Source organism: Pagrus pagrus (genome assembly GCF_965226575.1).
Source record: "Pagrus pagrus genome assembly, chromosome: 21".
NCBI lineage: Eukaryota > Metazoa > Chordata > Actinopteri > Spariformes > Sparidae > Pagrus > Pagrus pagrus.
In genome coordinates this window covers 13,340,355-13,364,597 of record NC_140208.1, presented here as the reverse complement: position 1 = coordinate 13,364,597, position 24,243 = coordinate 13,340,355, and the positions used below count along the sequence as shown (strand labels likewise).

At 41.2% G+C, this 24,243-nt stretch overlaps 1 protein-coding gene across 1 annotated transcript; it reads left to right on the top strand.

Moving 5' to 3' along the window:
• Positions 1-24,243, top strand: erbb2 (erb-b2 receptor tyrosine kinase 2). Its single transcript, XM_084342074.1, has 27 exons — positions 1-262; positions 8,166-8,317; positions 8,527-8,707; positions 8,870-9,010; positions 9,300-9,365; positions 9,483-9,598; positions 9,698-9,839; positions 10,162-10,290; positions 11,945-12,086; positions 12,778-12,851; positions 13,048-13,138; positions 13,696-13,898; positions 14,686-14,815; positions 15,926-16,016; positions 16,419-16,573; positions 16,657-16,704; positions 16,823-16,961; positions 17,133-17,255; positions 17,511-17,609; positions 17,694-17,879; positions 18,101-18,256; positions 18,350-18,425; positions 18,663-18,809; positions 18,961-19,058; positions 19,173-19,364; positions 19,583-19,973; positions 20,263-24,243. Exons 1-27 carry the CDS (start codon positions 190-192, stop codon positions 20,613-20,615), a joined length of 3,894 nt encoding a protein of 1,297 aa, XP_084198200.1. The 5' UTR covers positions 1-189; the 3' UTR covers positions 20,616-24,243.

The following is a 24,243-nucleotide window of genomic DNA, read 5'->3' as shown; positions in this document are numbered from 1 at the left end:
TCCACAACCAACAGGCACGGATTCCAGGGAGGAAGTCACTGAGATTGGGAAGCGAACAACAACTGCAAAGCTGCCACAAGAAAGCAACTGAAAAACTGACCTGGAGACGACAGCAGCTCCTCAAGTGGGAAACGTACAACTCCTCTGAAGTTTTTGAACATGGACTAAAGAGGCGGCGGGTCGCAGCAGATGGAGGCGGCGAGAAGTTTGGTGTTCGTCGGGGCCGTGCTGCTCGGAGTGACGGGCGCGCTGGGCAGAGAAGGTGGGTAACTTTCACGGCTTCCCTGCGCCTTTAGTGCCGCCGCTGTTAGCAAAGTAGACACTCTAGCTAAATGAAACATACACACAGAGCACGTCGGGCATATATGAGTGAATACTCGAGCTTCAGCTTGGCCCAGAGAGGTTGATATTTCTGGCCAGGACCACATTCCTCCGTGAGTCCGCAGCAGCTTCGTCCTCTCCGCTGAGAGGCTGCTGAGATTTATGAAGCGCTGATCAGGAGGAAAAAAAATCACACCTGTCACAAGCAGCCTCAACTGTTTGGACTCAAACAGCCCGTGTTGCGACTTGAAGCTCTAGTAAACACAGCTCCAACACAGTAGCTGTGTAGAGACGACAGGTAAAAGAAATATGAGAACCTGATCCGCAGCTCAGGAGCAGTGAGTGGGTTGTGATTTGAGGGTTTGGCAGGTTTGCAGCTCAACACGTAAACAACAACAAACCAACAACAACAGACAGACAGACGGCGCATTGTGTGCCAGGGATCATGACGATGTCAATTATTCACTTCTGGCTCCAAAGAGGACATTGTCTGATAGAGGGCCACTTGTCACACTTGGAGCTTGAGTGCATGCCAGTAAAACGAGAGCTAAGTGAAAGTGCAACAAGTGCACATTTATGTCATAACTTGTATATAAAAACAACAAATCAACGTTTGATTTGTTTGTTTTTCCAGTGTTGGTGGTGTTAAAGCAGAAGAGCAGCTGGTGATGTGTTCACATGCAGGAGCTGAATGTTGCATTTTCAACCATTTTTGCTTCTTTTTTTTTAAAATTTCTCGTCCGATCTATTAGTTGTTTTGTCTATAAAACGTCAGAAAATGGTGATAAATGTCCATCATGACCTCCTCAGATGTCCTGTTTTGTCCACAAACCAAAGATATTCAGTTTACTGTCACAGAGGAGCAAAGAAACCATGAAATATTCAAATTAAGGAGCTGGAGTCAGATAATTTTGACTCCTTTTCTAAAGAAAATACTCAGTAATCGATTATCAAAGTAGTTGGCAATTAATTTAATACTTGACAGCTAATCGTTTCATTGAGTTATGGTTGTGGCTCTGTGTTTTAAAGGGGCACTATGTAGTTTGGGAGAAGAAATTCAAACTCAGAATGCTAACATTTACAATATTAATGAGTTAATTATACAAAGTCAGAAATGGTTATTTTGTTCTTAATTGAATAAACAAGCTGTTCTGAGAGGAAGATGAAGTCCCCATAACACTGTTTGAAGCTAGAAAGGTGGCAGGGTCCGCCTCATATAAACAAAGTAAAACAGCATGAAACTTTGTTGTCCTTTAAGATCAGTTTGTTTATTCTGTTTATTCAGTCATTTTTAAACATAATTTCCTCTTTTAAAGACAGACAGGGTGATACCACGTATTAAAACTGACAGTTATCGTCTTGTTTACATTTGCTAATTGAATTCTAACGTATTAGTCTTAAAATCAAAATATGTTTATGTCAGTTATGTCAAATTTCATGTCTGTCAGGACAAACTATTTTGTGAAATTATGATAAAGCGTTTGTTCTTCTGTTTTCATTTCTTTAAGGTTCATTGTAACTAATATATAACTGACAGTAATAATAATAATAATTGTGTGATACTGTTTACCATACACTGTAAAACCACCAAGTACATTTCTAAGCAAAAATGCCACATTTTTGACAATTCCAGCTTCTCAATGGGACTATTTGCTGCTTTTCTTTATGTTATATTGTATTATATTACATTAATCTGAATGTTTTTAATATTTATTAGCAATTTGAAGGCTTTGGACTCAAGCACCTTTTTCTTATATTTTTTTGACGTTTTAAAGACCTAAAACTTCAAGCATCACTCTTTACACTTGTTGCACTGGGCCGGCTCACATTTTCATTTAGGTGTGCTAACACATAACTTAGGTGCACCCAATAATGCATTTCTGAACCCATTATAGAAATGATTGTAAACAGGAAAAATGGTGCAGACTAATGTTTTTTCTTCATTAAAATTACAGCACATACAACAACAAATTGCTGTAACTTCGATAGCTAATTGTCGAAAAAGTGAAGTTGGAAAGAGCTCGACAAAGTCAAATAGATAAATCACCATTCAAATATTATTGGTGTTGTTGTAAAGGCATTGATTGATATAAAACACAATTTTATCTACAAAAAAAATATGATTTTATGCTATTATTTGTTCAAAGGCATCTGTCCACACACATATTTTGTGTTTGTTAAAAAATATTATTATAAATTTTTTTGATCTGGCCTGCTGAATATGTTACGTTGCACTTTTGGTGCATGTGCGACCAAAATAGTCGCAGCCTGGAGCCCCGTCTAAATCCTGAAAGTGATCCTTATCTGCAGCTCTAGTTTAAAGCCGTGGTTGTGTCGGCCACTATGTTGTTACAGAATTATATTTCAAGTTAATCAGATATCATTAACCCTGGTCAGCTGTTTTTAATAGGCATTTAATATGTCACACGCTAATGGCAAACATATTGACATCTGAGAATTCGTCACCATACAGACTTTATTGACGTGTGCTTGACAGTTTTTATCGACGTGCCCTTTTTAAAAATCAAAACCCTGCAGAGGAAACAGGCCAGTGCATGAAAACAAGAAACATCACCACCGCCCTCTTTGTGACTAAAATGACTTTTAGGAAAAAATAAATATTGTAGTGAAGCTTCTTTGTCTCTTATCAGCTGCCACCCCCACAACCACCATCACTACTACACACGCAAACAAAGCCAATAGTCACAGGTGAAGTGATTTCCAAATACAACTGCATTGTTGGTTGGAACAGGTTGGAGCACTTTAGTCCGCAGCGTCGATCTCTGAAGCATCAGTTCAGTGTGAGCGCCGTGATTGGTCCACAATCAAACAGTTGGGTAACGCATCATATGTAAACAGATCGTTTTTAACAGTCTTACTTTCATTTATTGAGTTTTGTTACGTGAGTGTTTTCTGGACACACACACATACACACACACATATGAGATTTCAAAGGTCAGCAGCAGTTGTGTGAGGTGTTGTTGGCTTGTGAGTCAATTATTTCAACAGTCTGCCCCTGTGTGAGAACATAGTGTGGTGTTTGTGTGTTCGGTGGCCCTCGGTGTCCCCACAGTTCATGTCCTTGTCACACTCCAGTGCACCCATTGAGCGAAACTCGCTGCGAAGTGATTAAGTCCTACTGAATCAGCCTCAGTAGCAGGTTAACCCAGCCAGCCGTGACTCATCAGTCTGGGCTGCGAGTTAGTGATCTAACTCACTCTGAGCTGAGGAAGGGGCCGTCAGTGGGCCTCTTTACCAGGAAACTGTCGACACCTTCTCGTGTGCTTTTCTAAGGTTTGAGTTACACACCTCCAACCTGCGCTCACTGTACTCTGACACACGTCTGTACAGTTGAAGAATAAATCACAGGAGCCTTGTTAGGAGTTACTGTTCCCTCATAGAAAATGGTCTTCATCATGTTCATTTTCAGTGCAAGTCTTCTGCAGAGACCAAGTTTCTACTCAGGATCTGTGCTGTGTAGGAGTTTATTGCTTATTGTGTTTGTGTTGTTTATCAGTGTGACACTTCCTGGTAGTTAGATAAGGACAATACTTCAGGAATGGAAATGAATCATCAGGGATTTAAGACGTAACCCTCCAATTTCCTGTAACCTCTCTAACCTAGTTTTGTTGTACCATAAAAAAAGTACAACAAAAAAAACGGAGTCAGCAAAAATGATCATGTTCATTAGTTCCTCATGAACTGAAAAGTAGCTCAAAATTCATTAATGCTAAAGGAGGAAAAACAGCTGCCAAAGGAATGTTTTCACAACCTGGTAACCTGAAAGTTTGTAATCTTTAGAGCATTAGTAAATGATTAACCATTGTTGTTACAAACCCATTAAAGTGTTGCCTTATTATTGGAATAGACTATATTGCAATAAACACAAGTTTCCATACTAGATACAGTTTAATGGTTATTAAAACTTGAGTTGTGTGCCTTTAACTACCCCTTGAGGGATGAATAAAGTATTTTCAGTTGAACTGAATTAATATTGTGAGGCTGGTCTTGGTAATGTACCATTATTTCTATGATTGTTATGATATTATGGAACTTGTTTTTGATATGAAGTCAATCATGACACACAAACTGATTCTCTTAGCAGCAAACATACAATCAGATTTATCCCAGAAAAATGCAGTTTTGGTTGAACTTTTATTATCATACAGACGGATGTGACGACCATCAACTATGCGAATTGACCGCTGATCATCCACACATAAACAGAGTGAATGGTGAAGGATGTCTTTGATTCGTGCACCACCGATCCAGCTAAACATTCATTGACTCTTTGAATTTTTCACATACAGTTCTCACCTTTAAAATGAACTGAACATGTGCAGCCTGCAGATGCTTTCAAACTGTAGTAAATCTGTAAACGAAAGTATGCAGGATTTTTTGTGATGCAGTGGTGTTGTGTGTGTTTGTTGTTGTAGCCTGATGACAGAGTGACTGAGTGAGGAGCTCATATCTGTGCCTTCAGTACAGTACGGATCCTGTTCAGCTTGTCTGTTGAGCAATACCTGTTTTTTCTTCCTGGGCCGTAGAGTGGAGGAGAAGAAAGAATGTGTTCAGGGAGGTTGAGAGAAATGTGAAGTTTATGCAAGAGACGTCGCTTGGATTAGCATTGCATTAGAATGGGGACTGACATGTTAAATCTGAGGGATCACTAACAGCCAGAGAAAGTCCTGTTGGATCAGCTTGTTCTGTTTGTGTTGAGCCTTGAAGGGATCTGGTCCATTACAGACTAGAGGATCCTGTTGACAGTTGCAGGCTTTTTCCACCGTGGTTCAGTCGAACTCTTGCAGCAGCATCGCTGCCACCGTGGTTCTGTCATTTACCGTACACACACTGGTAAACACACATGCACACTCCCTAGGCTAACTGGCATGCAGCCACACACAGGTGTGGCTTCAAGCTGGCTTTCAGCTTGCAGAGAGTCTTAAGCAGCACACTGGTACAAGACACAGTCAGTTCACAGTCACCACATCCTCTGTTCTAGCAAGCCAGATTGAGATCAAATCACTATTAATTCTTTCAAAATACAGTCAGTTGTCACAAAAATAGCCAACGACAAAAGGTCCATGAACCAGTAACTAGTTTGGCTTTGTTACATCCACCAAGGAGGTTATGTTTTCACCGTTTGTCTGTTTGTTGGTTTGTCAGCTCAATTACAATAAAACAGATTTCCACAAAACTTGGATGGAGGATGGGTCTTGGGCCAAAATAGACCCCATTAACTGCCGGTGTAGATCCATCACAACTCACTGAACTTCTCCGTTAAGTCCTTTTTTCATTCTTTACTCGATTACCTCCTTCACTTTTGTGTGTGTACAAACAAGTGCAGCACAATGAACACAATTTCCAATTTCAAGAGTCCAAAGAGACATCTTCAAATAGCTTATTTTGTCCAACCAACAGTCCAAAACCAAAGACTCTTCATTTACTTTCATAAATGACAAAGACAAGCCACAAATCCTCACATCTAAGAATCAGGATCCAGCGAATGTTTGACATTTTTGCTTAAAAAACGACTAATCAATTACCAAAATAGCTGGTGATTAATATTTCAATCGACTAAAAGTTGAACCTCTGGTACGAACTAGCTTGTTTGTTTCAAGTTCCTGTGATTCATTAAAACCTGCCTCTCCATTAAACTGAACACCGCAGCCTCACTGAACACAGAATGATCAGAATGTGGACAACATGCAGGAAAGTTTCCTTCTCCTCTCATTCGTCTTGTTAACCAGAAAAACACCTGAACAAGTTTCCAGAGCTAAGCTGCCGTGATACAGACAGAGCGCATAAACCAGCACTAACATGTTTAACAGTGTGCATGTGTGTGTTCCTGGGTGTCAGTGTCAGCCATTAGTTGTTTGAGTGACCCACTGGACACTGATAATGTCTTGTGACCTGGAGGGTCATAGGATCAGACGTGTCTTTGAACAAGACACTGAACTACAACCCCTCCTCTCACTGGTGAAATACATCCATGTGTGTCATCTCTTAGATATGCAAAGACACACATTCCTGTGAAATGACACTTTCCAGTGTCCAAAAAAGTGGCAACGACTCATGGGGAGAAACTGACACAAAGAAATGAACTGGGGGAACATTTTATGGATAACTTGGCTCTGAAACCAGGTAATAAAGAGACGTACTGAGTGTATTTGGAAGAGGGAGGCAGGGATAGTGACATGACAGCAGGCAGATAGAGCTAAGTAAGTGATAAAACAGAGAGTATTTTCGGCAACATGGATGGAGGGGTGGGCTGCTCCTCACAAGGCCACACACTCACACTCACACACACACACACATGCACACACAAGCGTTGCTGAGCGACTTTTGGAGAGCAAACGATGAGGGAATAAAAGGAGAGGAAGCAGAGAACTGGCTTTTACAAACACTTTTTAGAAATGGAAACTCTGCTCCGTTGTGTTTTCTTTTACGGCACATTTACCTAATCCCCAGAGCTGGAGCCGTCTGTGTTTGTGTGTTTGTCTGTGTGTGGTGGTTGGTTGCAGTTTCTGTTTATAAGTTCCATCTTACTAAAATGATTTAAATGCCGGAGAATAAAAGCACGACTCCCCTCTCGGTTTGACATGTAAAACTATTTTCCATGATGACATCAGGGAAGGAGCCAGTGATTAGTCATTTGATTTAATATTTGACACAACGACTGGGTGTGTATTTTTGGCTGCCACTCTGTTAATCACGGACCCATTTGCTGCAGTAGCTGGCTGTCAGATTTTAATGCGGACCTCTTTTACACTTTATGACGCGATGCTTCTCAGCTGAGCTGTAATATGGGTCAAGTTCTGAGTGAGGAAACTTTACACGTGGCAGACACACATTCGTGATAAGGGCATGTCTTGAGTTGAATCCGAGTGTATCATGACAATTGCCGTCCTCTTGCACTTCCTGTTCCTCCGATGATGTATCTCCATCTTTACCAAAAGGAGGGACAGAGATAGCTCAGAGAGGGCTGGCTTTCTTCAATTGGGAAAAGTGGGCTGACTATTGAAGGGCTGTTGGAAGGAAGCCAGAGGAAGTCATTTATAACCCCAGCAGAGCAGGGACTTGTCCACTGTGTGACTGCCTGCTGAAGCATGGGAGCTATGTGTGTGCGACAGCCCCCCCATGAATTGTGAGCGCTGTATGACCCTGAATGTAATGCTGTGTGTGACCCACTGTGGGGAATCTGTGCTCTGTGCTGCCGGTGGAAAATATATCATATACACTGAGAGAGGCCGTGCAGATGGTGTGTGTTTCAGGGTGCCCGTTCAAGGCCGCTTGTAAACAGTCTCACAGTCAAAATATGTGGAAATCCATGTCTGTACAGTCGTCATGATTTGGAGTTTCAATATATAAAAGATCCTCTGCCTGTAGCTACGAACACTCAGTCTTAGTTTAAGAGAATTATATATTAAAGCCATTTAAAAGTAAATGTTAAAATCAACTCAACACCTTGCATCACTGTAAAAGTGACAAATTTGTTTTAATGCTGCAAATGAAGATTATTTTTTAAGTCAAGTATTCTATTGATTATTCTTTAAATTAAATAAGTTATCATTTAGTCCATACAATACGAGAAAATTGTGAGGAAATGTCATGACGTCTGGTCATGGTGACATCTTTTAATTCCTTCTTTTGTCTGACCAACAGCCCGAAACCCAAGGATATTCAATGTAGAGCTACAACAATTAGTTGATAAACTGATTAGATGATCAAAAGAAAATGAATCGCAAACTATTTTCATTTTTTTAAATGAATGTCGAGCAATGAAAAAGGTGTTTATAGTGTTTTACATGAGGGATGAGGGTCATGTGTTATCTGTGTTGCAGTTTGTCTTGGTACGGACATGAAGCTGGCCCTGCCCTCCAGCCTGGAAAATCACTACGAGACCCTGAAGCTGCTCTACACCGGCTGCCAAGTCGTCCATGGCCACCTGGAGATTACACACCTCCATGGAAACCCTGACCTCTCCTTCCTACAGGTACAGACAGAGTGTGTTTTTCCTCAAGTAATGACTGTATAATATTGGCTAATTGTGCATCAAAAAGAATTTGTAATATAGCATTTTAAATGAATGTGGTTGTCATGGTGGTGTCTTTGGTGGTTAGTTCCATTTTTTGGGTCAATCCACCTGTTTGTTTTGTCACAACACATTCATTATTTTTTGTCTCTTCACCGCTTCTTCTTCAGGGGATCGTGGAGGTACAGGGCTATGTGCTCATTGCCCACGTGTCAGTGAGTCTGGTGCCTTTGGATAACCTTCGGATCATAAGAGGCAGCCAGCTGTACAACTCCAGCTACGCCCTGGCTGTGCTGGATAACACTCTAGCCGGACAGGGGCTCAGGACGCTCCGGCTTCGTAGCCTCACAGGTCAGTTAATGATACAGTGGAGCTCAAAGTTGATCCCCAAACCCAGTAAGACCTGACCAGACTCGACTGGGGTTGGGACAGTCATGTGACATCTTCAGTTTTAAAATTTTGAATTTGATTTTGTTGTTGATGATCTCCTCTTATCTATCGTCTCCCCTGCAGAGATCCTGTTGGGTGGGGTTTATATTTGGGGGAACCCCCAGCTATGCTTCCCGGATCCCCAGAACATCAACTGGAGGGACACTCTGGATGAGCAGAACATCGACGCCAGGCTGCACCGGCTGCAGGCTCGGGCCCCTAAATGTGAGCACCTGATCAGTGACTGAAATATTGACATCATACAGGGTAGTACAGGTGGAGAAATTTCCCTTGTGTCACAGTAAATACAAAACAGCAGACAGAACAACAGGCTAAGTGCTGCACTATGTGTATGAATTCATCTTAAAATGACAATAATATTGTTTGTTGCCATTATTTCTTGGACAATATTTCAGCCAACAAAAAGTAGGTAGTGACAGACTTGATCCTCTGTTCTGTAGTTTTGATTTGTGTCCTTTTCTTATTTGTTGTTGTTGCGACTCTTCTGGTTCAGGTCCAAATTGTGCTCCCGTATGTGGGAACAGCTGCTGGGGAGAAACTGCACAGGACTGTCAGACCTGTGAGTTAACACCATGTGCAGATCATCACAGTAACACTGTTTGGTTTTCACTTGGAAAAAGTCCAAAGCAAGGGAAGTTCAGATGAAAATGTTCACCTTTTCCATTTTTGTTCAAAGTGACCCGAATTAAATGTGCGTCTGGCTGTCAGCGGTGTAAAGGTCCTCTTCCCAATGACTGCTGTCACATGCAGTGTGCTGCTGGATGCACCGGGCCTAAAGACTCAGACTGTCTGGTAAATCACACACACTAGCTTTTTTATCTTCAGTGTAATCTCATCGTGTTGTCTTTTTTTCATTTCTGGAATAACGTGTTTCGTCCCTCTTCTCTTCAGGCTTGCCGTCACTTCAATGATAGTGGTGTGTGTAAAGAAAACTGTCCTCCTCCCACTATCTATGACCCCGTCACCTTTCAGACCAAACCCAACCCAAACAAGAAGTTCAGCTTTGGAGCCACCTGCGTCAAGACGTGTCCTTGTGAGAACTTATTTTGAATAAATGTTGTGTTTATCCAAGAAAGTTACTACACAGTGGCCACTGTTGAGCTCCAGTGGTGCATCTGATGACTAAGTGTTGTGCTGTAGGGTGGCTGAATGGCAGTAGAAGAGGGTGAAGGAGAGAAGATTATTTATTCACTTTCCTTGCCAAGATTCCCACACACACTTCAGGGAATCAAACCTGGCAATGCTACAGTCACATGCTACTGTAATGCTCCAGGCTACCAGCTTCCTGTTTCATCATAACGAATGTATTCATTTTATTGCTGTAAAGTTTCAACACTTAATTTCTCTGTCTGTAGATAACTACCTGGCTATGGAAGTGGCCTGTACTTTGGTCTGTCCCAAAGCAAACCAGGAAGTCATCACCCCCCACTCAGATGGAAACGAGACGCAGAAATGTGAAAAGTGTGAAGGAGACTGTCCCAAAGGTGAGGATCTTTTTGTCTTTGTGGGTACATTTTCATTTGAACACAATACATTGTTTACAGACACTCAATACCTACTTTATTAGGTTCAGCTGCATACCTGCTCATTGATGCAAATATCTAATCAGACAAACACGTGGCAGCAACACAATGCATGAAGGCATGCAGACAACTTGTTGACTTGTTATTTAACGCACAATAGTCTTGAGAGTTTACAGAGAATGGTGTGAGAAATAGAAAACATCCAGTGGGCCACAGTTCTGTAGACAGAAACATTCACGCTGATAGGAAGGCAACAGCAACTGAAATAACTACGCCTTACAACAAAGCTATTCAAAGGAGCGTCTCTGAACATAAAACATGTCATACCTTGAAGCAGATGGGCTACAGCAGCAGAAGACCACACCAGGTTCCACTCCTGTAGGCTAATAATAGAAATCTGAGGCTACATTGGCTGGAAGTTCACTAAAAATGGAGCGTAGAAGATTGGAAAACTTGTCCTGGTGTGACATATATTGAGTCCATGACAATGAGTTCAGTAAAGTTCAGTGGCCTCCAGAGTCACCAGATCTCGATCCAATAGAACACCTTTGGCATTGTGGATCGAAATATTCAGCATGTTGCCAACAACAACTTGTTGTCAACAAGTTGTCTGCATGCCTTTATGATGATGCAGCTGACAATCATGTCTACATGTCGTGGAAATTCTAAGGAACGTGTCCTGCACCTTGTTAAATCCATGTCACAAAGATTCAGGCTGTTCTGAGGACCCGTTTTAGAAAGGTGTACCTAATATGGAGTGAGTGCTGTAGCTATCCAGAAGTCCAATAGTGGAAAAAACTATTTTACGCTATGAGGCTTAGATGTTACATAACTAATGTTCTGGATTGATTTAAGTTATGCATTCTCCACGTGCATGACATGGTGTTCAGTACAGGTGATTATGTTTCACACTGCATATTCTGATGTTCTGATGTATCGCATGATGACAATGGTGTAAAGTGAACCAACCTGTTCCTGCTGTACCTTGTTGTTGTTAGAGCTGGGGGTTGTCTCATGCACAAGGATTGATTGATTCAGCAAAAAGTGAAACATTTCTTTTCACTTGAGCTATAAACTAGAGGATTTTACTTAGTGGAACTGGTTAACTCAGTAATCATGTTCAACCCAGCCATTTTAAAGGTGTGTATACAACACTAATGGAGCTTTTCTTTACACATGTGCTGACTTGGCTTGACTCGGTTTGACTCGGCATGTCAGCCCAGCGTGGCAGGGATTTGCTTTTACATTACAAACTGGACTACCTGCTTGAAGGTGTGTCTTTAACTGATGATGCCTTGTCTTGAGTAGCCAATGGAGCGGCTGTAAATACTCTTCCTCCCTGCAGTATTATCGAAGTATAGACTCTAAACAAAGCGTTGATTATGAAGCATTACTATTAGGAAATGTTGGAGTTTCCCCTGCAGCAAGTTAACACGACATTCAGTTCAATGCAATACATCACACGATATATGATTCTACGCTGACGATATCCTGGTTTATATAGAGGTTTGTTGATCACTCTTTTCTTGATATGCTGGACATTTTTATTAAGTTCAGTTTAATTTCTTGATTCAGATAACTTGGTTAAAAGCCGTTGTCATGGTTTGTTTTGCAGTGTGTTATGGCCTGGGTAGGGACAACCATGGCGTCATGGACAACCATGGTATCACCATGGTAACTTCTTCTAATGTGGAGCAGTTCAACAAGTGTAAGAAGATTTTTGGTAGTCTGGCCTTCCTCCCACAGAGTTTCGTAAGGTAAGAGACACTTGGAGAACATACATACAGTTGTAGTTTGCAAAAACGTAGAGTAATTAACTCAATTCAGACTTTAGAAACCATGAAGACTTTATACTGCCATAGAGCCACATCCCTCCTTTTCAGCCCTTCAAATATTTGCGTTTACAGCAACATTTGTGAAAGTGTAATGGAAAGTTGCCACCCAAGCCAAACCCTTTAGATTACTGTACTCAAATGTACTTCAAACCCAGACATGTTTTTTATTGTTTACAGTAGCTTTACGTCAACACAGAGAGAAAGAACGTTTCTTGTGTCTTTTCTCCTCATTGTGATTTAATTTAAATTAAATCTAATTAAGAAACTGCTAATAAAGCAATAGTGAAGAGTAAATGGTACAATTTATACACAGTCATAATTATTCACAGAATATATCAAACTAGCCAGCTCTAGATGTAAAATAAAAGATTGGTTGAATGGTCTGCGTGACACCAAGTAAGGCTACAATGCCAAATCCCTGATAAATTCGTTTGCGTGTGTCAACTGTTCACAATCAAAGCGTGAAATGTAAACACAACTCTAAGATAACCTGCACCACTGGAGACTTTATCAGTGAATAGAGAGAAGATAATGATTTAGAAATAATCCAGTGATATATCATCTGTTGTTGTGTGAGAACTTGTTATTTTAATCTGCTGCTGTCATTGTCCAGGGATCCTGTTACCAACACATCAGGCCTGACCCTCGAGCAGCTGAGCGAATTTAAGAAACTGGAGGAGATAACAGGTACTGAACACAGAGGAGAACAGTAAAAAAGTGTTTGTTTAAAATACAATAAAATCTGATTAGTTATTTTTTAATACTGTGTGTAATTCAGAACGGTTGCAAATAGGATTTCCCTCAAAATTTCCATTTAAGACTACATATAAATCTCTTCTGTTAGAGTGTTTTTAGTGTCTTTGTCTGTTTTTTTTCTGTGCAGGTTATTTGTACATTGATGCCTGGCCAGAAGAGTGGTCTAACCTGAGTGTGTTTGAGAACCTGAAGGTGATCAGAGGCAGGATGCTCTACAAGTAAGACTTTTTAAACTGCCTGCCTCACCTGACACGTCTGTCTTTCTTTTCCCTGCATGCCTGCATCATTGTTTGTTTTTTAACAAAAATCTAAACTCCCTGACTCTACAGTACAGGTTTTTCACCATTGTTATTTTCCTTCAGAACCTTCCTTCCTTCTTTGTGTCTTTGTCTGTGCTCCTTTCATTTTGATTAGGTTTCCTGTTCGGTTGAAACAGTTTGTTCACTCTCAGAGTTATAAAGGTTAATTATTAGCCAGAACAGCTGCTGTGATTTGCAGCACACACAGTAAACGTCTATAGAATGCTATCTAGTGTAGCGTGCTCAAACTAGGTCATACGGACAAATGTTAGATCTGCTTCATACTGTTATACAACAAGTTCTGATATTATGGGCTGCTGTTTATTAATTAATTATATCAGTCTTGTTGTTTATTTGTTGTAATTAAAAAGTCTACCTAGCTGCCTTTTTCTCATTCATGCAGTTTCTTTGTGAATTTTCCCACATTTCTTCATTGTACTAATAATAATGACTTTTATTCTGTCTCTTCTCTTCAGGGGTGTGTTTTCACTTGCCATCCAGAATATACACATCCAGTCTCTTGGGTTGCGTTCACTACGTAGCGTCAGTGGAGGTTTGGTCCTGTTGCACAACAATTCCCAGCTGTGCTACACCAGTTCGCTGCCCTGGGAGAGTTTCCTCCATCCCACCCAGGGACCCCACCGCATCGTCAGCAACAACCAGGACCCCAAAGTCTGTGGTAGGTGAACAGAGCCATGTCAAAGTCCATTAAAGTTACTGCGGGTTGCACTTTGATCGGATACTTGTCACTTGGCAGCTGCCTCAATTCCATTTATTGTTGCAACAGAAATCCAGCTGCAGAATATAATCTTTTATAAGTTGCATTTTTAACAACATTCACGGATATTGTTGCACGTTGTTTGCAATGGATGAGACAGGTGATGCTTTTCTGCAGAGTGTTTCTCTGTGCTTTTCTTCAATTTTCAAACATTTGTCATTGAAACTGATTCAACTTTTCAGCTTTAGCTCGCACAAAGCTGAGAACACACTTTTAACACAGTGATATTGAGTCCTGTTAAGTGTTCAAGGAAGAGAGGCCAACACAAAGTCTGTGACCGACACAACTTTGTGTTGTAGAAAGTATTGTTGAATGCCTTGAATGTCGAAAGTTTCAACAAGGCTCAACAAATCTTTGCAAATATGAATAAAGCCAGAATCCAATGAACCAAAAATGTGAATATTGTTCCCAATATGAATTAAATCTAAATAATTTTCTAAATATTTTGTTATATTTCCGTCATATTAGATGATTCACACTGGGTTGAACCACTGTGTGCATGTCTAAAAGACTGTATTCTTTTTCAATGCTTTGCGGCATGAAAACGCACATCTTATCTTTGTAGCGAACATGTAAACAGATAATCACAAATTAGAATGATTTCAATGGGATTCCAGAAATATTGCCCATGTAACCACAGCTAATGTGCATCACACTCTGTTTTCTCTGTTTCTGTTTGTCTTTTCAGAGGATGAGGGCCGCGTTTGTCACCCGCTGTGTGAGGGGGGCTGCTGGGGCCCGGGGCCCAGCCAGTGTGTGTCCTGCACAGCTTTCCAACGGGGCACTGAGTGTGTGGAGCAGTGTGACATCTATCAGGGGTAAGAACATTTGTGTGGGTGTGGCTGCACTAAATCAATAAAAAGCAAAGTGATAATGTTCCAAATAATACAGTATGCTGTGTGTCATAATCTCCAAAGAAGTTCTCCAGTAATAAAGAAAGCAAAACTAATCACGTATTTACCTCACGTTTTAATGCGACCAGATGGATTTATGTATGGTTGACTGGATTGGCAGCCAAATGCCAAAGTAGTGACGATAAATCAATCTGAAAGCTTTTAACTTAAGCTGTGCCCCGAAGCAGCTCATCGACATATACTTCACATGTGATCACACAAGGGCTTTTCTTTGTCCAACAATCAAAATGATTTTGGTGTTATGTACATGTGTGTAAGCAACATATTTCCAAGATGACACAGAAGTAAAATAAATCAGTAGGGATTCATTTGAAGTTGTCAGTCCGATGATATACGGTATGTGCACGCTCCAGTCCAAGTATAGACCGAAAGCCTAAAATATCCTGCTGATGAAGTCACGCTACACAAAAAGCGCGGCTCAACACTTCATGTGTGTTTAAACTCTGCTTAAATGATACTTTAATAATAGGACAATGAAACAAGACTCCTGGTTTCTCTCAGATTCTCATAAATGATATTCCTTCCCCGTGTTGGTTAAAGTCAATATCATAATATTAATATTTTTTATTTATCATGATGAAGTAAATGTATGTAAATTCACACATATAATAGTTAAACTAATGTAAGACAAAGACGTCAGCTACTAATTGTGATATTGTGTAATTGGTGTTTGTAATAATTAATTTGAAGAGAATTTAAAGGTATAGTACAAAATACGGAAAAATGTTTATTAGCTTTTGTGCTGAGAGTTAAATAAAAAAGATTGATATCACCCTTATGTCTGTATGGTAAATATGAAGTTACAGCCAGCGTCCAGCGTCCAGTTAAACAGCTGGCCTGGCTCTATCTAAAGATAACAAGTCCACCTTGTTGTACCTCCAAGCTCACTAATATACATTGTTGTCCAGCCCTTTGTGGTTCTGAGAGCAAGTTATCCTGTGCAGGGCATCTGTTCAGGCTAACACTGGCAGTTATTTTTCAGCTTGGACGCCCCTTTCTGTGCTTGTGTTGCAGGTCAGTGCGTGAATACGCTGATGGATCTATGTGTGTTGCCTGTCACGCAGAGTGTCGACCTCTTAATGGCTCCACCTCCTGTCATGGCCCGGTAAGACGTTCATGCAGCTTATGGTCTCTCCTTAAGGTGCTGAATGGGATGGTTATTAAATATTTCACCTTGGGCTCTAGGTACTTTGTATACTCAGTTTTTTAGTTTGTTTTTTTTTTAGTTTTTTTTTTTTACATTTTATTGATTAACAATGACATAATTAATAAAAAAAACTGCTGCTTTCTCTTTAGATTTGATGCCATATTTGTTTAATCAAGATCCATGCAGTACTCCCTGAGAAATTAACGAAAATGTTGAAAAGTGAGAAAAGCTTCCTTGATCAGTGTCTTTGTCTGGATCTGCGCCAAAAGTTAATGGGGTCTGTTCTGGGCCTCCTCCATCCAAGTTTTATGGTGAAGGTATGTATAAATGTACTTAATATTTCTCTCTGTGTGTCCTCAGGGTGCAGAACATTGTGCAGAGTGTCGAAACTTCCAGGACGGTGAGCTTTGTGTGGATCATTGTCCCAGCGGTGTGAAGGAGGACCAGCAAACTGTGTGGAAGTACTACAATGCTACAGGACACTGTCTGCCCTGCAACACCAACTGCACACTGTCGTGAGTGGACACACGTCACACACACAAGCACACACTGCACACACAATGAGAAGAATTTCACACCGAGCGCTTCTGTGTTTCAGCTGCACTGTGATGGATGAGAGGGGCTGCCCCATCGACACCAGGACAGGGTGAGCTACTCTTTCTCCAATTACTTTTTGTTTCAACTTTTTTATCTAGATTAAACTGAACAAATTCAGTCTTGTTTGAGGAATCGGAGCCGTGTTGAACTTGTTCGTCTCGGTTTAGACCGGGTACAACCATCGCGGCTGCAGTGGGTGGGGTGGTGCTCTTCTTCATCCTGCTGGCTCTGCTGGTCTTCTACCTGAGGAGACAGAAGAAGCTGAAGAGGAAGGAGACAATGAGGAGGATCCTGCAAGAACACGAGGTGAGCACAAATACTGATGTTTTATCATTTGCTGGAAGTTAAATGCAAAACATAAATGAGACATGTGACAGTTATTGTTAAAAATCTGCGCAGAATTTAGATCCTAGGTTCCTTTTGGGTGTTGAAGTTTGTAATGAAGGAATCTGTCGTCTGCTTTCTTCTTGTGTACAGCTGGTGGAGCCTCTAACACCCAGTGGTGCGTCACCAAATCAGGCTCAGATGCGCATCCTGAAGGAGACCGAGTTGAAAAAGCTCAGGGTGCTGGGTGCAGGGGCGTTTGGTACTGTTTACAAGGTATGTGTAGTAGAACAATGTCCTAACTGTTTGTCGTGTCTTAAGTTTCATAGATAGGAGAAATCTTATCTTCCTATTACAGCAGCTATTCATAAACTGTGTCCTATCCTATTTCAGACTATCTCAACGACAGTTAGGAAATGCATGTTTCTGTAAAAGCAAAAGTCCTAAATGTCAGCCTGAAATTAGATTAGATAAAACTAACAATACTATCATCTTTGGTGGGTTATAATGGTTTTTGATGATTTGTTTCAGGGTGTGTGGGCTCCTGATGGGGAAAACGTGAAAATACCAGTGGCCATTAAAGTGTTGCGAGAGAACACCTCGCCAAAGGCCAATAAAGAGATCCTTGATGTGAGTAGAACACAGTTACACATATTTACAGCACACATGAATATCGTTTTCAACCCCTCAACATCTTTCCTCTGTCTTCACCAGGAGGCTTATGTGATGGCGGGGGTGGCCAGCCCCTACGTGTGTCGTCTGCTCGGGATTTGTCTGACCTCCACGGTGCAGCTGGTCACTCAGCTAATGCCGTACGGCTGCCTCCTCGACTACGTGAGGGAGAACAAGGACCGCATCGGCTCCCAGTTCCTCCTCAACTGGTGTGTCCAGATCGCCAAGGTATGTAAACAGGAAAGACATTTTTTTAGTTGTTTCAGGAACACTACTACAACTTGTAGTCATAGAGGTAATGGTGTGTGTTTTTCTCAGGAGAACAGCAGTGGCTGAATGTTGCTGATGATCTTATTTTTCCTTTCGAATTTGATGTGGTATCAGCTTGTATATTTGTGGCCACATGGACTCGTGGGTGATGGATATAGTGTGTGTGTGTGTGCGTGTAGGGGATGAGTTATCTGGAGGAAGTCCGGCTGGTCCACAGAGATTTGGCCGCCCGTAACGTTCTGGTTAAGAACCCGAATCACGTGAAGATCACAGACTTCGGTCTTGCCCGTCTGCTCGATATAGACGAGACTGAATATCATGCTGACGGAGGGAAGGTGAGATAAAGCTGTGACTTCAGGATTTATTTATTTATTTATTATTTTTTTAATGTTTGTTTAAACTGGTGATCTGTATCTGTGTGTCCCTAGGTGCCAATTAAATGGATGGCACTGGAGTCAATTCTGCACAGGAGGTTCACTCATCAGAGTGACGTCTGGAGTTACGGTCAGTTTCACTCAGGGCTAGAAATAACATAACAAAAACCTGTAGAGGCGTTTTTGGAAGTCCTTGTATTGTTGTTTGATAGAGCAGCAATATTAAATTAGTATTTTTTGTAATGTAGCATGGAATGGTGTCCTAAAATGTGCCATTAGTAACTAATTTTTCAATATTATTTTGGTAGATATCTAATTTCAAAGTAAAATTTATGCTGTTAATAATCAACGTACGTTTCCTTCTCAGGGGTGACGGTGTGGGAGCTGATGACGTTTGGTGCTAAACCCTACGACATGATCCCAGCCAGAGATATCCCAGAAGTCTTAGAGGAAGGAGAACGGCTCCCCCAGCCCCCCATCTGCACCATCGACGTCTACATGATCATGGTCAAATGTCAGTAGTTCTCACTGCAGCATTGATCTTTGTTTAAACTTATTAGGAATCAAATAGTTGCCGTTATTACTCATTCCGAACAGAGTTGCATACTTATAGTAAATATCGAAAATGATTGATTGACATTTTGATTTTAATGATTGGACGGCAGGTTGGATGATTGACCCAGAGAGCAGACCGAGGTTCAAAGATCTGGTGAATGATTTCAGCGCCATGGCCAGAGATCCTCCTCGCTATGTAGTCATTCAGGTATTTGTGTTTCATGTTGCCAATGTTTTACTTTTGTGGGTATGTTATTTTATAATGCTTATCTCTATTTCTTCTGTGGGTTTCCAACCATGTTGTTCTATCTCTGTGTTGCAGAACGACGAGCAGATGAGCATGTCCAGCCCAGTGGACAGCCAGTTCTTCAGGATGCTTCTGGAGGAGGAAGGGAACAACATGAGGGAACTGCTGGATGCTGAGGAATATCTGGTGCCTCAGCCAAACCTCTTCCCCAGGACTCAGGGAGGCATGGCTCAAGCCAACGGGCCGTCCAGACATCAGTCGTACAGGGTCAGTAGAGAAGGACGATGTTTCTAACTTTGATTGTTTTTTATTCTGGGCTTTAACTACATGTTTTAAAATAGTCAAATCATAGCTGGATAATCTATTTTTAACCTTCATCCCAATGGATATATATACATATAGACTGTGTTGGAGCGACTGGGAAACCAACTCCTTGTCCAAACAACTTTTTACTAATTGATTAATCTCTCCTCTCTGTCCAGCAGAGCAGAGATCAGGGCCTAGACGTCGAGCCTTCTGTCGTCAGCGGCCCTCGGAGCATGTACTCCTCCCTGAGCACTCTTGGCCGTAGCCAGTACCCCACCTTACCTTTAGGAGCCAGCACCTCCAACGGCATGTGGACTCCTCAGTACCCCACGCTGGCTCGCAGCCCGTCGGCTGGCGGCCAGTCTGACTCAGTCTTCCTGGACGGGCCTCTGGACGACCCCTCACTGCCTCCTGCAAGTCCCGGACGCTACTGCAAAGACCCCACCTACTCCAACGGGAGCATGGGCGACCTTGAGACAGATGGGCCAAATGGCTTTCTTCATCCTAATCACCTTCATCACTCACTGCCCAGACGGAGTAATGGGTATATTCATAATCATCCCTTGCCAGGTGAGAGGGAAATGTTTTTTACTGTCAGTTCTCTTGAAAAATGAAAATAATATTTACATTTTTTTGTTGTTTTTTTTAACTTGTTGTATTACACGTAGTCTAAGGGATTCACTTAGTGCTACAGAAACTGAATATACAAAATTTTAATAAAGTAGATAAGAAAGAATAAGCTTACAGGGATGAAAAGGACCACAAAAACATAGGGGGAAAAAAAGAAATAAAGACAGTATTTGCTATCAAATCTCAGAATGTTTTATTCTGACTTCTCTTTCTTCTTCTGTCTGTATAGAGTACGTCAACCAGGAGATTCAGGATCTCAGGCCGGGGATCTCCGAGCGGCCCAGCACGCTGCCTCGTAAAGGCAGAGCAGAGCGACGCCTCCCTAACGGCCTGAGCTCCGGTCACAGTGTGGAAAACCCGGGATACTTAATCCCAGCTGGAGCCTCCACCTCTCCAGCCTTCGACAACCCTTACTACCTGGACCTTGTGGCCAAAGCCAAAGCTGTAGCCGGGGCTGCAGCGATGGACGGCCCCGAGGAGAGAGACGGAGGAGTGCCCAGGCATGTGAACGGGTTTGTGACCCCAACGGCAGAGAACCCAGAATATCTGGGACTAGCGGACACCTGGAGTGGATATACTTGAGGAGAGGGAGTGTGAGTAATGTGATGAACTCGAGAGGAGTCGCAGATTGTGTTCAACTGAGGGAAGATGAATGTTTGACAGAAATGAGCCAGGTGAGCAAGTATGGGAACAGTACGAGCACCCGAATCCAAATGGGTGGCGGTTGTCCGGCAGATCACCCAGTTGTGACACACCACGACTCAACACAGTGAAGCATTAATCTGGTGTCTGTGGCATCATTTGTATTCCTGTCTTCCTCTCAGCTCTCTATGAGACTGTTAAGTGCCAAAAAAGAAGTTCTCTCAGCCTCTGTATATAACTCAGTACTTGATAAACAAAGGAGTTCCCCATCATGACGGGAGAAGGGTCTGATTATCACAGAATCCAACGTCTGACTGGATTAATGAATGCTGATTTTTTTTCATGTTCATTTTCTTTTAATTTGTTTAATATCTGTGGTCGTTTCTTCTACATGTGAAGCATTTTTTTGTATTCAGTTCCCCTGTTCGTCTCGATATGCTAAAAAGAGAGAAAACCTATAGAACGCTCTGACAAAGTGAGCCACAATGTGCATTGAAGGTGGTGTTTAGTATTCTGGTCACTTTGTCTCTGACCTGATGGGGGTCTTCAACACACTCAAAGCCATTTTGTTTTGGCCGGAGAAGGCCCTGCAGCCCATCTGGCCAGTAGACATGCTCCCTGAAAGAAAGGCATCCTGTATGGAGAAGACAGAGGCATTGTGCCACACTGATGTATGTGGCTGTTAGTGTCTGTAGCTGCAGCTACTTTGTGGTACGGCTGATGAGATACGAGGTACGAGCAGACTTTTTAAGCTGCGAAAAATGTACTGGCAACTAAATTAGAGCCAACTTTTCAGGGATTCGGGAGAGATTATGTGCATTTTAAATCGTGCACGATGCACTACATGTTAGGATACTGCAGGCTTGTGTTGTCACACTTTTGGTGGCCTTTCACTGTGCAAGAAAGCACTTCAAGCTATTTTTCGAGCATATTCCACAATAAGTGAAGAATTAGCGCGTGTGTAGATACATTTATGGAACGAGAAGCAGTTCTTCTGTTTGCGTTTTTGCGTAAAAGTGAGAGTTGCACTAGACACTGGAGCTGAGTGTGAATCCGAGGAGGCAAAAACATTTGCCCCACTCAGTTTGGATAATCAATGCATGGCTCAAATTCCACTCAGCGAGAACACACTGGCATCCCAGTTAATAATCAACAGCATTTTTTTTTAAGAGTGTTTTTTTCATGTTGACTGGTTGTTGGGCAGGGGGAGGTCACAAGAGAGTCAATGGAGCCATTGTGTGACCCTCATGTCCTTGTTGGAAAGTGAGCGCTCTCCCAACTCGCCCCGTCCCAACGACTGATGTTGTCACAGCTTTGAAAAGAGAGAAATAAGCGGGCTTTCCTCTGCAGAGGTTTGGAACTCGGCGGCAGAATGTGGTTCAGTGTTTGGACCTCGAGATCCTGAACACGTCTTGAAACAATTGACTCGGTTGTTGAAATGTGTAACAACCCTTCACTAACCCCCCCGACTACCAACACATCAGCTTTACTCTGAAAGTCTTTGGGAAATTTTCTGTTATCTTGATGTTCTCATACGGGTTTTGAAGAGTTTTGTTCCAGAAAAGGATCTCGAAAAACGATACCTTATTTTATATTTCACCTATTTTTTACATTAAAAATAATGTGTTTTCATAAGAACATGTTCAGATTTTATTTTAATACCCTCAACTATCATATACTAATATTGTTTAGAATGAAATTATTATTGAGTGATTAGATTCATATAACAGTTTTTCATGTTTATATATAATGGATGAACAGTATAGTGTTTTGGAATGAGACCCTTCCCATGTATTGTTGCTGTCAGGTGAAAACCTCATATCTTCACAAAGTAGGGATCAACCGATTATTGGATCCGATATTCAGCATTCTTCCGGTTATCAGAATCTGTATCTGTACAAGAATGGCGCATGGTTCCCAATCAAGCCTAATCCAATGAAAAAAAACCTGCTAGATCAGGATTTATATTCGTCAAATTGTACTTATAACGTATAGATTTTTTTCATCAAGATCCATGCATTATTCCCTGAGAAGTTAGAAGTTAGAAAATGTAGATAACAACCCTATCTCACAATGTTAAAGAATGTGAGGAAAGAAAATCCTGGATCCTTCCCGTTATCTGGAGGGATAAAGTGAATTTTAGATTTACTTAAATGTATTTTTGCACCCAAAAGTGCAATTGAATCCTTAAAATCTGCAAAAGTTAAATTTGCTGAAAGCGTTGTCGTCAAAGCTAACTTCCTGTCTGTTTTGCAGTTAGCAATCCCCTCTCTTCTCTCTACGTCGCCACATTACCTTTACGCATAGCAGTTATCGGCAACACAGGAGCGTCCTGCTCTCTACGTGATTATGAGCAGACAGGACCGCCTCTTTATGGAGTGTGCTGTCCTGTTTTGATGAAGTGGGCAGGGATACCAGAAAATGTATTGAGACACGGGTTACTGACCAAACACTCGATGACAGTGATTACTGTTGGAATATACAGCTATTTGAGGAGGTTTCAGTATTTGAGGTGCTACTGGGCGTAAAGAGGACGGATCAGTAGCACAGACACGAGCATCGCCTTTGCTGGAGATACAAGGTTTTCACAGGATAATGACAACATTATAGCACTGCTCACAGATGTTCCCATTTCCTAAAGAATGTGTTGTTATTTCTCCTGGATATTATGAGACCACCACTTCATGCACAATCGCTATAAATTCACTGGTGTTTACACTGTAGTGTCATTTTGTATAAAATGTCTCATGTAGCCGACACAGGAATCTCACTGATGAGGGTCTGATCTACCTGCTGTCCTCTTTAAAACTATGTGTTCTCTCTCTAGTTTGTCTCGTTCTTTTATATAAAACCATTCAGTTGTACTAAAACCAGTACAGAGCCTGATGTCTGGCACCAGTCACGGTCTGGTGGCTTGTTTATTTACGGTCACAAATTAAATCTCCTGTCATTCTCTCTGTTAAAGTGTATCAGTTTTCTGATTCAAATCAGCTAAATGTAAAAATGTTTGATCGTGAGATGGAGCGGAAGAGTAAACTGAATGAAAATATGGCCTGTGGTTTTATAAGTTTGTTAAACATCTACAAGTGTTTTGAAAAAAGTCTCAAATGTGACCGAACCAAGAAATTCTGCACGTTTTCATCCAGGAGCCCAAGAGAAAAGAAGGAAGGTTTTATAAAAATTAAATACCTGTAATTTACATTTTGAAGAAAATGTATCTTTTGTACTTTTCTTGTGAATATATATTTTTTTTTTACCTTTCACAGTTTGTGTGACATAAATAACAACCGTTTTATTGGGAGTTTTTTTTTTAATGCATCCTTTTTTATTTGGTCAGTAAGTCCCTTAATGTAAATGTGTAGTATATATATATATATATATATATATATATATATATAAATAAAAACAATCACTATGGTAGCTAATTTGATTGAATAAATTGTGACCAGTTGCTCTACTGTGGAGGGAGGGGGGAATAATACATAAGAGAATATTTTATGAAGAAATGGTCATTTTTATATTGAATTGTTTGCATACGTTATGTGTGTCATTAAAAGAATATAAAACA